This window comes from Onychomys torridus, chromosome 11, assembly GCF_903995425.1.
Source record: "Onychomys torridus chromosome 11, mOncTor1.1, whole genome shotgun sequence".
Classification (NCBI taxonomy): Eukaryota; Metazoa; Chordata; class Mammalia; order Rodentia; family Cricetidae; genus Onychomys; species Onychomys torridus.
The window spans coordinates 13899063-13913480 of record NC_050453.1 but is presented as its reverse complement, the minus strand read 5'-3'; the positions used below and the strand labels follow the sequence as shown (position 1 = coordinate 13913480).

Below are 14418 nucleotides of genomic sequence, written 5' to 3'. Positions count from 1 at the left end.
CAGCGCTCCATTCATTTATCAGACGAGGGACACAGGAGGGTTCGGAGTCACGAAAGGGCACTGCAGAAATGACTCGGTTTGTTTTCTTCAACTTCTACAGTGACAAGCTTTCCGAAGCAGATGAATCTCTGCTCATTATTGAGGCAGTCCAGGAAGCTAGCCTATCGAAGTTTCTCCCTGAAGATGTCCCAACTTTTGAAAGGATCACAGAAGATTTTTTTCCTGGAACAAGAGTTTCAAAAGCGCATCACCTTGCCCTGGAGGTATTACACGTGTGGGAGGCACCGCCAGGTCACTTGCAGGTGGAGTAGGTGGTGGGTGTAAATACAGGCTCTTCTGAAATACTCTCCTCACGTCCAGTACGCTACAGGACCAGGGGATAAAAGCTTGCTGACTTATCTTTACCAGGGAGGGAAAGGAACTTTAAGCACACCACCACTAATGGAAAAAAACAAACAGGAAATGGGGGTGCCATGTTCTGAGTTCTCCTTCTTAAGTGATGATACTGGATTTCGCTGTAATTGCATGGTGATTACTCCTCATTATTAGGAGAATTTAACTGTTTTGCTCTTAAGTGTTTACTACATTTAGGGTGTTACCACAAGGCTTCCCAAGTTGCTTCTCTAAGATGTGTGTGATAGTATGAGCAAAACCAGTGTTGACTGCCGTTACCTAAGGAACAAAATCAAAATTATTATTGGCAAAAGCTGGCTTCCTCCATCTGGTGACCGGGTCAGCCTTCCAGCATATTCTGCCCTTCCTGGCTTCATCTGTTCCCTGATTTTTCTGCCCCTGTTACTTCCTAGCTCCTAGCCATCCAGACTTTCAAATGTATTGATTACTTGCCTTGGTCCTGACTTGAGGGGTGTTTTTTCTTTTTCTTAGTTATTTCAGAAAGTAAAATATAAGCAGCTTTATAGCTACTTTTAATGTATCAGTAGTATATATAATTAACTTGACACAGCACATACAAAGCATTGTAGCAAACATGACCATAGATAATGCAGGAAGGCTCGCAAGTATTCCTCTTGAGAACCATTCAGAGTAGATGTATGATCACAACTGTTCCATTATGGTCTGAAAATAAGTAAATTTGAATCTCTGTGGTTCTCCTTAGAACAACCTTGTCCAGCTAGACAAACACTTGCATTTCATTCACGTTTTGGACTGTTTCTGTATGGAATTGAACAAAGTACTACTTTGATGCTTTCAAGACTAACCCGTTATATATTTTCCTGATACAGGCTTTCCTTCTTAGACTACCTAGCAGTCTGGTCTACCGTATATTACTTTCTTAACTAACCAGCCTCTGCTTCCAAACTTCTTGCCCTTGCCATCTCTTTTCATGTTTGAAATATTTTTCTATCTTCTCCTGGGGCTTCCATATTTTTGAGTAAGATTTTTTTGAAATTCAAAATTAGTTTTCCATTTTAGTAATGGAAGTTTATAAGACTAGAATTTTCTCCAAGCAAATGCATTTTCTGTGTCTGTAGAGGTGATGGCATGGCGTTGGTCCCTTGTTCTGTTAGTGTGGGGACATTCACTGCTTTCTGCCCTGAAGAGCATCCTACACTCTGGAGTGAATCTCAACAGGTCACAGTGAGAGATCTTTTGAATGTGCTGTTGGGTTTCATTTACTAATATTTAACTCGGGATTTTTACAAACATATTCCTCAAGGATATTGATCTTTATTGTTCCTTTGTTGTAGTGATTTGTATATCAAAATATTGCTGGCTCCAAACAATGAATTTAAAAGAATTCTCTCCCTGCATATGTTTAAAAGAGAGTGTGAAAAGAATTGGTGTTGATCTTTAAATGTTTGTGGAGCCATCTGGTCCTGGGCTTTTCTTTAATGGGAAACATTTATTATTGATTCAATCTCATCCTTTATTTTTATGGGTTTCCTCAGGCATCTAATTTTTTTCTTAGTCAGTGTTGGTAAGTTGTATATGTTCAGAAATTTGTTTATTTCTTCTGTTGTTTTTTTTTTTTTCATTTGTTAGCATGCAATTGTTCATAATTTTATCTAATGATCCTTTTTATGGTTGTGGTATCTATCCTAATGTCTCTTTTATAGTCTCTATTTTTATTTATATGAGTTTTCTCATTTCTTTGTCCTGGTTAAAGATTTTTTTTACTTTATATTTAAAAACAAAAATAAAAACTCCAAGGCTCAGTTGGTAAAGTGCTTGTCTTGTGAACCTGAAGAGCTGGGTTTGAACCTGTGCAAGCCACATGAAAAGCTGGACATTTAATCCCAGTACTTGGAAGCACACACGCCTTTAATCCCAGGAAGTGACGGCTGGGTGGAGAAAGGTATATAAGGGGTGAGGAGACAGGAACTAAAGGCTTTCAGCAGAAGCCTCCCTTTCAGCTAGAGGCTGAGGTGAGGACTCAGAGGATTTCAGTCATAGAATTTGTGGAATTAGTGAGGTAAGAGGTGGCTGTGGCTTGTTCCTTTGTCTGATCTTTCAGCATGTACCCCAATATCTGGCTCCAGATTTTTATTAAAAGACCTATTAGAAATTCAAGATAAAACAAAGTACTAATCGTATCCACCCAGAGACAAACTCTCCTTTAGAAGGAAACATGGATCCCCAGGTTATTTTTGTTGTTGTTGTTTTGGATATTTTAAGAAAGTACATCATGCTTACCGTCCTATCCGCTTTATATATTATCTTAAAACATTCTCACTGAAACACTAAAATAATCATTACAAAATTGAAAACTACTATAATGGTGATTAGAATCACAAAGAGACACAAAGCCTTTTGACATTTTATTTTAATATAGGGTGAGTGGATTTTGTAGCTACTTTTTAAGATATATTTTTAATTAAAATGTAAGTACATCACTTCTCCCCTTTCATTTCCTCCCTCCAACCCCTCTTGTGTCCCACCTCACTCCCTCTTAAATTGATGGCCTCTTTTTCTTTTATTATTATTGTTACAAATATATGCACTGATGTATAAACACAGCATGCTGAGTCCATCTTTGTTGTTTTTGTGCATATGATTTTGTATATTAATAAATCTAAAAGTGATGATTCTTAGTCTGAGTGGAGCATTTATGAATTTGCTACCAAAGGTCTATGAACATAAAATATTCTGTGTGATGCACATTTCTGGTGAGAAAAAGAAATGGTTTTCATTATTCTCAAAGACAGAAGTTGGTGAACTAAAAAAAAAACAAAGAAATACTCTTAAAAACTACAATAATTAGTAAGTAGCAAAGAGGTTCTAAAGGATTACAATTTAAGGGTGTGGGCTGGGGGTGTGGCACAGTGGTACATCATTAGGCTACTTTGTATAAGGACCTGGGTTCTATCCCCAAGGCTGCAATAAATAGGTAAATGGATGGATGGATGGATGGATGGATGGATGGATAGATGGATGGATGGATGGATAGATAGATAGATAGATAGATATTCAAGTTTTAATGCATTTTAATACATTTATATCCTTTTAGAAAGCAATATTTCTTGCAACAGATCAATTAGGCTTTCAACATTGGCTACCTCAGAAAAAACAGATCATACAGTTGTACAATCAACTTCAGGTGAGTGCAGAATGGCATGTCAGCAGGTTCTTTACCTGAGTTTCAGTCAGTGAGCTCAAATGGGAAAACACAGTAAGAACACTAGAGAGGGGTTACAGTACTCTTTGGAGCACAACAGTGTGGCGAGTGTTTTCCTAGCCATTGTATCGACCCTTAAGTTGACAGATTGAACTGATCTTTTTATTCATTAATATATACTTGTCAGAGCCCTACAAGGGTAGTCCGAAATAGCCTGTAACCTGTTGTTATGCCATCTTTAAACTCCCTGTTCTTCCTGGCTATGGATATATGTTGTGTATTTTCACAAACACTAGATTATATGTACCCCCTGATTCTTTGTAAGATTCAGTGTCTCTAAATATTTTAGCTGCTTAAGTTTTATGTGATTGCCAAATTATACAATGGAGTTATTCTTCATTGGTTGTTTATCTTTTTCTTAAGAAATGTATATGTTTCTCACAATGTATTTTTACATCATAATTCTTTAGTAGTTATGTGCATTATGAATAAACTCTCTAAATCTCCGCTTTTTAGAAGTGTTACTATGTTCAAGCTGTATTGAAGACAATTTTAGTGCAGTAGGTTTTATTCCTTTATGGTTTGAGCATTTTGTATCCTATTTTTTTTTAAAAAAAAAAAATCTTTTCAGCTATCTTTGTAAAGACATGTTCTATGGATTTTCCCAAATTTTTTAAATATTTGCATTTTCCATTTTTAAGTTGTCTGTAGTTCTTTTGTAAGGTGTCAGCTAGAGATTTTCCCCAAAAGGATAATCGGTTTTCCCATGGCTTCTCCTTACTGGCTTGCTACTTCTACAGCACATCAAGTTCACACATCTAGTAAGATTGACTGATCAGCTTATTGGAGACTCTTTCTCCGTCTGTCTATACCACACAGCTTTAAATATCACTGTGGTTTTTAAAATTAACCTGCCCTGTGTTCGTGTTGGCAGAGGAACTAGATTCCTAGGTCAGAGACAAAGAGCAGTTTGTTACAACAGTACCAGTAGCTGGACCAACTTATTTATGCTACTTCCTAAGATGTGCTTGTCAAAGCAACACAGGGATTGGTAACTGCTGTAAAGGGCAACGTGATGAGAACCTTGATTTAGTGCACGCAGCCCTAGTCTCAAAAGAATACTGGCATCAAAAATCCCCAACCTTTGTTTCTGAAGGAGACTTTTTAAATATACATTCTGGGTACCAAATTTGTGCTTGATGGGGTGTAAATCAGTGGTAGAGTGCATATTTAGCATGCATGAGACCTCACAGTCAATCCCCAGCATTCTTACACCCAAAATCTGTCTTACGTTCTTGAAAACATAAGCTGCCAATGCCTCTGCTCCAACAGCATATAGGAATATCAATGATCCACAAAGAATGTCTCCCAAGAGCATCCACCTATTATTTATATATTGTCTTAGCTTCTGGTGAATGTCTCCAAGAGTACAATGCTACATTAACAGCTAATTAATCTTGCTGATAGGACCTTTAAGCCAAATACATTTGTTTTACCTCATTGTTTTAGTCAGGGTTTCTACTGCTGTGAAGAGATCCTGTGACCATGGCAACTCTTACAAAGGAAAACATTTAATTGGGTGGCTTACAGTTTCAGAGGTTGAGTCCACTATCATCATGGCAGGACATGGTGCTGGAGAAGGAGCTGAGACTGGAAATGGAGCTACATCTTGATCCTGCAGGCAACAGGAGTTGGTCTGAGTGTCACATTGAGAGAAGCTTGAGCATAGGAGACCTCAAAGCCCACCCCCACAGAGACACACTACTTCCAAAAAGGCCACACCTACTCCAACAAAGCCACACCTCCTAATAGTACCACTCCCTATGAGCTAATGGGGGCCAATTATATTCAAACTAATACATTCCACTCCCTGGCCCTCATAAGCTTGTAACAATATCATAATGCAAAATGCATTTAGTCCAACTTCAGAAGTCCCCATACTCTATCACAGTCTCAGTATTGTTTTAACATCCAAAGTGCAGCCTCTTCTGAGATTCATGCAATCTCTTAACTGTAATTCCCTATAAAATCAAAATCAAAAAACATCACATACTTCCAACATATAATGGCACAGGATATAGTGTCATTCCAAAATATAGGGAAGGGAACATAGTGAGGAAATACTGGACCAAAGCAAGACCAAAAACCATCTGGATAAACTCTAAATTCTGCATCTCCATATCCGATGTCAAAACGCTCTTCAAATTTCCAACTCCCTTCAGCTCTATTGACTGCAACATACTTCTTTCTCTTGGGCTGGTTCCACTCCCTGTTAGCAGCTCTCCTCAGCAGGTATCCCATCACTCTGGCATCTCCAGCAATCCAGGCTTCACCTTCACAGCTTCAGACAATGGCCTCTGGGCCTCCATGCAGGGCTTCTCCTGCCACATGCCTGGCCTCAGCAGCTTTCCTTAGTCATAGAGAGAGATTCTTTCACCTCTTTCTTCTGTCCTTGACTCTAAAGCCAGAACCACATGGCCAAAGCTGCCAAGTTCTGCTGCCTGCTGGGGCTGGAACATGGCCTCCTCGTTCAATCGCCAGACCTGTTTTTCATGGTTTCCTTCACTGCCTAAGCTTGGCTGTCCTGAAACTGGATCTGTAGACCAGACTGGCCTTGAATGCAGGATCTTTCAATTACATCTTTACCAGCTTTATTTTTTCAATGGTTATCTTCACAGCCTAAGTTTGGTTGCTCTGGAACTTGCTCTGTAGACCAGGCTGGTCTCAAACTCAGAGGTCCACCAGCCTTTTTGCCTCTGGGCTGGTAGGATTAAAAGTGCATACTACCACATGCTTTAAAAGCTCTAAGCTTTTCTTTAATTCCTTTTCATAAATTGGAAATTTGGGTGGGTGGGATCTTGCCCTGGGGTCACCATTCCCTTAATCCCATTTCTTAGTCTGTTTATTTCCTTGAACATAGGATTTATCTCCAATCTACTTCATGGTGCTCCCTTTTTCCTCAAATTTTACATTTTGTAATTTACCCTGCTCAACTTGCTCCTTTTCATGATAAATCCTCATTACAGTTACCACTAGTAACCACACAGCAGAGTCTATACTAGGTTGTATTTGTTTTGAGATTTCCTCTGCCAACAGAATTAATCCAAAACTCTTCATGTTAGCCTCAGGCAAAGTTTAGAACAAGGGCAAAAGCAGCCACATTCATCACCAAAATATCAAAGAACAATCTCTAGGCAATATGCTAAAATTCTTCTCCTCTGAAACTTCTTGAACCAGGTCCCCACAGTTCATCAAATCACACTCAGCACCACTGTCTTCCATGCTCCTTCTAGTATGGCCTATTAAGTGGTACTTACAGCACTCAACTGCTTTTCTAATCAATAGTCCCAAAGTCCATATTTCTTCAAACAAAAGCATAGTCAGACCTATCACAGCAATACCCTAGTCCCTGATACAAACTTCTTTCTGTCTCAGTTAGGGTTTCTATTGCTGTGAAGAGATGCCATGACCATGACCACGACCACAGCAGCTCTTTTTTTTTTTTTTCTGTTTTCCCAGACAAGATTTCTCTCTATAACAGTCATGACTGTCCTGGAACTTGTTCTGTATACCAGGCTGGCCTCAAACTCACAGAGATCCACCTGCCTCTGCCTCCCAAGTGCTGGGTTTCAAAGTGTGTGCCACCACCACCTGGCCCACAGAAACTCTTATAAAGGAAAACATTTCATGGGAGTGGCTTACAGTTTCAAAAGTTAACTCCATTATTATCATGGTGAGACATGGTGGCATGCAAGCAGAAATGGTGCTGGAGAACATGCTGAGAGTCCTGTATCTTGATCCACAGGTAACAGGAAGTGAACTGGGACACTGGGTGTGGCTTGAGCATATATATATATGATGTCAAAACCCACCTCCACAGTGACACACTTCCTCCAACAAAGCCACACCTCCTAATAGTGAGACTCCCTATGAGTTTTTGGGGCCAGTTACATTCAAACTACCACACTCCTATAGGACTTAAGGCTTCATCATCAGATCACTGAACAGCAGAGCAAGACCTAAGCGCTAGTCCCAGCTGTGAATAACCACCTAATGTTCTAGGTCCAAACAGGTACATAAACACTGTAGCCCACCTGAGTCTACCCAGCTCCAGGTGGGATCCTTCTGAATGTCTGTATTGGCCCCTCCACTTCATATTTGAAGCACTAATCCAGGCATACACAGATTTTTACATTACCCCATAAGGGAGGGCTAGTGCAAGTCAGTGAGCTGATGCCAGTCTGAATGCCACTCTCAAGGAAAACTGGGTTGTTTTTAGGAGGGAGACAAGATCATTCCTGGGCCTGGTTTTTAGATAAGAAATAAAGATATAAAGGGGAACAAGGTTTGTTCACTTGGAAAGTGGAGTCTTTTGTTTGTTTGGGGGGAGGTTTGTTTGATTGGTTTTTACAGTTGTAATCTTTCTTAAATGTGAACTATGTCAAGTTCAAGGTGAAGACTGATAAAGTGGGCAGTCCCTAGTGCCAGTTCTCACTTCATTCTAACAAACCTACTTCAGTGTTTGGAATGCCTAGTACGGATGGTTGGTCCAGCGTTCTGGTTCCACTATGCATCGGCAGATGACACTCATCTGACCTGTGAATGACTGTAGAGATGGGGAGTGAGCACTGGAGTGTGCACATAAGAGCAATTTGTTTTGTTTTTGGTTTTTTTTCCCCTCTTTTTTTCTGTGTTTGTGTTGTACTGAGGGTTGAACTGAGGATTCTAGGCAAGCGCCTTATCACAGACTACACCCTCTGCTCTTTGCTCTCCTTATGGGGCCACTAATTACATCATGGGAGCCCTTCCCCAGATATCAGACCTAGAATCAAGAAAATTGTAAGAGATGAATGAAAAAGATCAATATTCTACTCTGAGCAATTGTTACATTAAAAAAAAAAAGCATCAAGTTTGGAAAGGCTGAGTGAAGTTTATGAGACGTGGGGATGGAAATGCTTAGTAAAATGAAGCACTGAGAAAATAGATACATTAGATAGCCATTTAGAACCTAGGTTATGCTTAAGGCCAAACTGGTGAGACCAAAAAGAACCATGAAGATGAGAGAGCAATAAGGGTGATTGAGGGAAGTCCAGCATGGAAAGATTAAAAAAAAAAAAAAAAACCAGCAAGAGAACAACTATTGTCTTACAGAGCCCTGTAGTTCAGAAAGCCACAAAGAGGACTGGAAGGGGGGAGCAAAAGAAAGTGATCACCAAGAATTAAAGATATGGGGCTGGAGAGATGGCTCAGAGGTTAAGAGCACTGACTGCTCTTCCAGAGGTCCTGAGTTCAATTCCCAGCACCCACATGGTGGCTCTCAACCATCGGTAATGAGATCTGGAGCCCTCTTCTGTATACATAATAAATAAATAAATCTTTTAAAAAAAAGAATTAAAGATGTTATTTGGTTAGGGTATTTCTCCTCACTTCCACAGAGGGCCAGATTCGTGCGGATTTTGTAGGAAGAGGGGGTGAGTACAAGCAGAGATGTGTTTGTAGAGAAGTCTTAAGTAGCTCCTCAGCACACTGATCTGAATTTCATTTCAGGCTTGTATTGGTGTGATGCTGGTGGGCCCAACAGGTGGAGGAAAAACAACAGTCAGGAGGATTCTGGAGAAAGCATTAGTAATCCTTCCGGTCACCGCCATTTTATCAGTTAAAGAAATGCAATCCGATTCCAAGGTGAACATTCTGCTACATAAAACATCTCCCACTTGTGCACAGCTCACACTTCAGTACACAGATCTATCTCTCTACATCTACATCTTAACTACTCAGTAGATTTACTACTAGAAGTTTTATAGTAAATGATTATGGTAAGTGAGGATTTTGAAATTTAGATATCAAACTGGTGATGAGGAATAGAAAATAGAATGATTGGCTTGTATGTTTTGTATTTAGCTATTTTGCTGAATTAATGTAAGTTCTAATTCATTCCTGAGTATTAATTCAATAGTCTTCAAATAAAATTAAGTGAACCTCTTTTCCAATAGTTACGTGATTTTTCTTTTGTTAGTCAATTGATTACCCCTCCAAGACTGTGTTAACTATAGTTTTTATCCTTTATTTTACTTGAAATGCATTTAATTTTTTCAATATGTTACATTTATCTCTAATAATTCTTTATTTTTCTAGATATCTTTTTCTAGAAATTTTTTATTATATTTGTAAGTTTCTGTTCCCCAAAACTTTGTATTTTTGATGATTGGAACTTAGATGATTGTTAGGGAACTGTTGCAATGGGTCAGGAGTTGAGGGCGCTGGCTGAATGTTTTCTGCACTGGGGCACAGGGAGATGTCTTTTCTTGAAGAAGTTACTTGTGTTATTTAGACTGTTTTAATGGTTCTTGTAGTGTACCCTCTTTAAACAAGTCACTTTTTACTGTTTCTTGTTAATTACTACCTTTATAAATTGTTTTATTTGATGTAAAAGATTTCTCCTGAAACCCATTGGCAACAACAGTGAACAAAATGAAGTAACTGTGCAGTAACTAATTCCCTTGAAAACAACTCTGGATTTCTCATCCCTGCTCCCAGTTTATAGGAAAAAAAGGAAAGGTAGAAGTGTGTGTTTTGAATCCCAAATGTGTCACTCTTGGTGAACTATATGGACAACTGGACATTAATACCATGGAATGGAACGATGGGTTATTATCAGCAGCGATTCGAAATTATGTGCATACTGGCACTGCAGATTACTCCAAGAAAGACGGTAACCTCAGACTAAAGTCAAAAATCACAAATTTAGCTAATGTAAGTTTGCTATGGAATTTAGCATTTTCCTTTGACTAATATAGATAGTTGCTTAGTTCAAGGTATTTATTAAAACATCATTAGCCACCTATTAATGTAAAAGGAAAAAGTATTATAAACAGTTTTTAAAATAGAAAAGTTATATTATTAAAATGACAATGCACTGTTGAATATTTTGGAGTTTTGTTTGGTTTTTGTTTTGGAGGCTCTCTTTTTTTGTGTGGCTTTTCGAGACAGAGTTACTATTGAGTTTTTAGTAAACCATTAAAGAATTAGAGATAACTGTGTTGAAAGGAATGCAAAGAGAATTCAGCTAAATAGAGAACAACCTGGTGATTAAACATCACTATGTACCTTACACATTAAAGAAATGAGGATAGTTTTGTTTTTTAAAAAAATAGTAATAATAAACTCTTTGATGCAGAATTTGTTAAATAGTAAATATAAGTGGCAAAAACTGGAAAGTTGGAAAGTTGTGTTCTTGTAACTAATAAGTGAGATTATTGGTAATTTTCAGTAGGTAAGCTATATGTGTATGTGTGTGCATATACATATATATGGGAAAATGGTGATATTTGAAACCAAAGGGATTAGAAAAGATAGAAAATAATAGTCCACATTTGCTAGCTCATAAAGTAATATACAACATAATTTAGGACAATTTTGAGAATATAATCAGACCTCAGTATCCATGAATTTCACCTCTGCAGACTCACCCAAAAATAGATCCAAACTATTTGGAAATGAAATGGTGTCTGTGTGAAGTGTATACAGACTTTTCCTTATCATTGTTTCCTAAACAATCAAACAACATCATACACAGGCTTTAACCTGTGTTAGATTGAGTAATCCAGACATGTAGTTGTGAGTAGGTTGTCTATAAATACTGTATCATTTTACATAGGATACCTAAGCACCCATGTTTTTGTATTTTCTGGAGCTTCCTAGAAATAGTCTCCCCTATAGATATCAAGGAATTACTGAACATGTTGAGATTTCTGCATAAATATTTCTTTGATTTAAAAATCAATTCCTAGTCATTTAAAGAGATAGCTTTATTAAACTGGTGTTTTCTTTTCATATTGGTAAGAGGATGCTTTTTATATGAAAAGTTACAAGTTACCTGTCTACCATATGAACCACTTATATTGTCTCAAACTTATGAAATACATTTATATATTCCTTTTGGAGTCATCATTTCAATTTTATCATAAAAGTATGCTAAATGTTACCAAATGCCTTTTTTGAATCTACTGAGATGATAATACATTTTAAACTTTGTTTTCTGATAACATGTATGAGTTTGTATGTATGTATGATGATGAGTTTCACTTGTATGTGTTAAGCCATATTGCATCCTTGGGATATATCCCACTTGATCATAGCTAAATCCTTTCTGGGTAATACTCTATTTGAGTTGCTGGTATGTTTCCTAAGAATTTTGCACTTGTTTTGATGAAGATCATTGGCCCATTGCTTTTGTTTCATTGTGTGTTTTTTTGTTTGTTTGGTTGGTTGGTTTGGTTTGTTCGTTTGTTTTTTCAGTTTGGTCCTGTGGAATAAGTGAGAAGAATTCCGTTCTCTTCGATTTTTCTAGCATATGTTAGGGAGACTTGGTATTGATTCTTCTCTTCAGTAGTGAAGCTATCTGGTCCTGGACTTTAGTTTGAGGAGGACATTTTTTGTTACTGATTCAGTCTTGTTGCTCTTTATTGGTCTTTCATTTTTGTCTCTCCTTGATTTGGTCTTGGTGAGGTGCAGGTGTCTAGGATTTTGTCCATTTATTTTATGTTTTCAGGTATGTTGGCATTTCATTTTAAATTTTTATTAATCCTTAATGTTTCTGTGGTATCTGTTGTAATGTCTCAGTTTTCATCTCTAATTTCATGTAAGTCTTCTCCTTTTCTTAGTCCAGCTGAAGGTTTGTTGATTTTGCTTGTCTTCAAAGAACGAGTTGTCTTATGTGAGGCAGAGCTGGGATTGAATTCAGGGTCCTGAGCATGATCAGTAATATTTCTACCACCAAGAACCCCACCTTCACCACTCCCCCTTTTCTGATGCAGGACCTTCCTAATTTCCAGGCTGGCCTCAGACTTCCTTGTGTAGCCAGGCAGGCCTCAAGCTTGTAATCCTTCTTTCCTAGCATCCTGAGGAGCTGGGACGACAGCCTCTGTCTCCACGCTCAGTCATTCTGTTGCTCTCAGAAGGTAAAATGCACTAGACATGGTGTTGCACACTGTTAATCCCAGTGCCTGGAAAGGCAAAGGTCTGTTGGTGTCTATGACCGACATTCAAGGTACCATGGTCTAGAAACATTTGAAATTATAGGCCAGAGAGATTCTATCTTAAAAGAAGAAAAGAAAAGATAACTGTCAAGTTCCATATATGCATATACTTTACCAGGATTTTTGTTTGTTTGTTTTTCAAGATAAGGTTTCTCTGTAGCTTTGCACCTTTCCTGGAACTCACTTTGTAGATCAGGTTGGCCTCAAACTCACAAGAGATCTGCCTGCCCTGCCTCCCGAGTGCTGGAATTAAAGGCATGCGCTGCCACCACCCGGCACTAGGATTTTATTGTTTTACAAATACTGCATTGTTGTCATAAGCACTATGATTTTTTTTTTTTTCAATTTGGGACTTGATCTGTGATGTGATCTACTCGGGAGGGTTTTCTTCAGGCCAACGGGAAGTGTGAGTTTCTGTAGCTGCTGGGTGGGCTGCTTTGTGTCACATGTAGTCGGTCCAGTTGGTGAAGTCCATCTGTTTCTTTGCTGACTTTAACCTTGATGATCTGATATTGGCAAAAGTAGAGTGTTCAAGTCCCTTGCTGTTGGTGTGCTAGGGTCATGTAGCCTTTAAGTCTATGAATATTTGTTCTGTATACCTGATGCTTTGATGCTGGTTTTCCGTGTGTTTACATTGTTTACAGTGACTTGCTAAATTCACCTCCTCTTTGCTTTGTTATTTACCATGAGGATTACAAAATAAAACATTTTTAAATTATAAAAGCCTATATTAAAATGATAGCTACTTAACATTGATGATAAAGACTGAAAAATGCTAGTACATTGCTACATTCTGATTATTCATTATTTAGATTTTCCAAGTTGGTTTCTCCACTACAGCAGATATCGATAACAATATTTTTATGAAGGAAGTAGAAAAAAATGTTAAAATTGCAGAAACTCATGGTAAGTGTTATTATTAAATTCAGTATGTTATTAATATAGAAGAGAAATTTTGAGTCAACATGAACTGCAACTGTGTCTATAATATTTTTATTCTTGTATAATTTACTTCTTCCTTGTGTGTTTGCTAAAAATTTCTAATCTCACAACAATAATTTTATAGTGTGTACATATCTTATTGTGATATATAGCCACTCGCTTAAATAGCCTTTCAGTTTATAAATGATTTGGACTAAAATGGTGTTGATAGTAGAAATAATGATATGAGAAGCCGCTATGGCAGCCTCCTGTCTCTGAATGGCAATGCCATACCATCTGAATGTGCATTGCCAGCTAAGTCACACAATCCCAGCTGATTTGTCACTAATGCACAGAGCAGGTGTGTAATGCAGCTCCTACTCCATAGGTGCTGCCCCACTACTGGAAGAGCCTCAGCCTCCTTTTCCCACCCCAGACTGAGCCTCATGGCAGCTCATCCACTTGCAGTATGTTTATGGCCCACACTCTTAAAAAGGACTTTTCCTGCTACATCTACTTCCCCAGAGTTCGGGATGGCATCTTGAGGAAAGTACAATGACGGGTTATAGTTAAGTTGTCCTTATGAGTTTTAGAATAGTGGATAGGATAAATCTTTCAAACAAGCCCATCTTCTCAGCACCGGCTATCTGCATCCTACCTCTGCTCTCTGGTTCATTAAGGACACCTGAATGTCTTCTGGGTGCTTAGCTGTTTTCTGTCTGCATGGTGACCCTCCCTTATTCTAGGTGAGAGGTATTCTAAAACCATTGGGCATGGTGGTAAACATAGCATGTGGTGCTATCTTCTGAATGTTTGCAGCTACTTCCCCAAAGTTTGTATATTAAAATCCTAACTCTCAAGCTAATGATTTTAGAAGGTAGG

The 14418-nt window shown here is 38.2% G+C and overlaps 1 protein-coding gene across 1 annotated transcript in view; it reads left to right on the top strand.

Annotated features, from left to right (window-relative positions):
- Dnah14 (dynein axonemal heavy chain 14) overlaps nt 1-14418 on the top strand; it is a 211173-nt gene that overhangs the window by 83681 nt on the left and 113074 nt on the right. Inside the window, 5 exon segments of the mRNA XM_036202583.1 lie at nt 101-263; nt 3470-3559; nt 9125-9259; nt 10115-10330; nt 13428-13521. Of these exon segments, the coding sequence (XP_036058476.1) occupies nt 101-263; nt 3470-3559; nt 9125-9259; nt 10115-10330; nt 13428-13521 (698 nt within the window).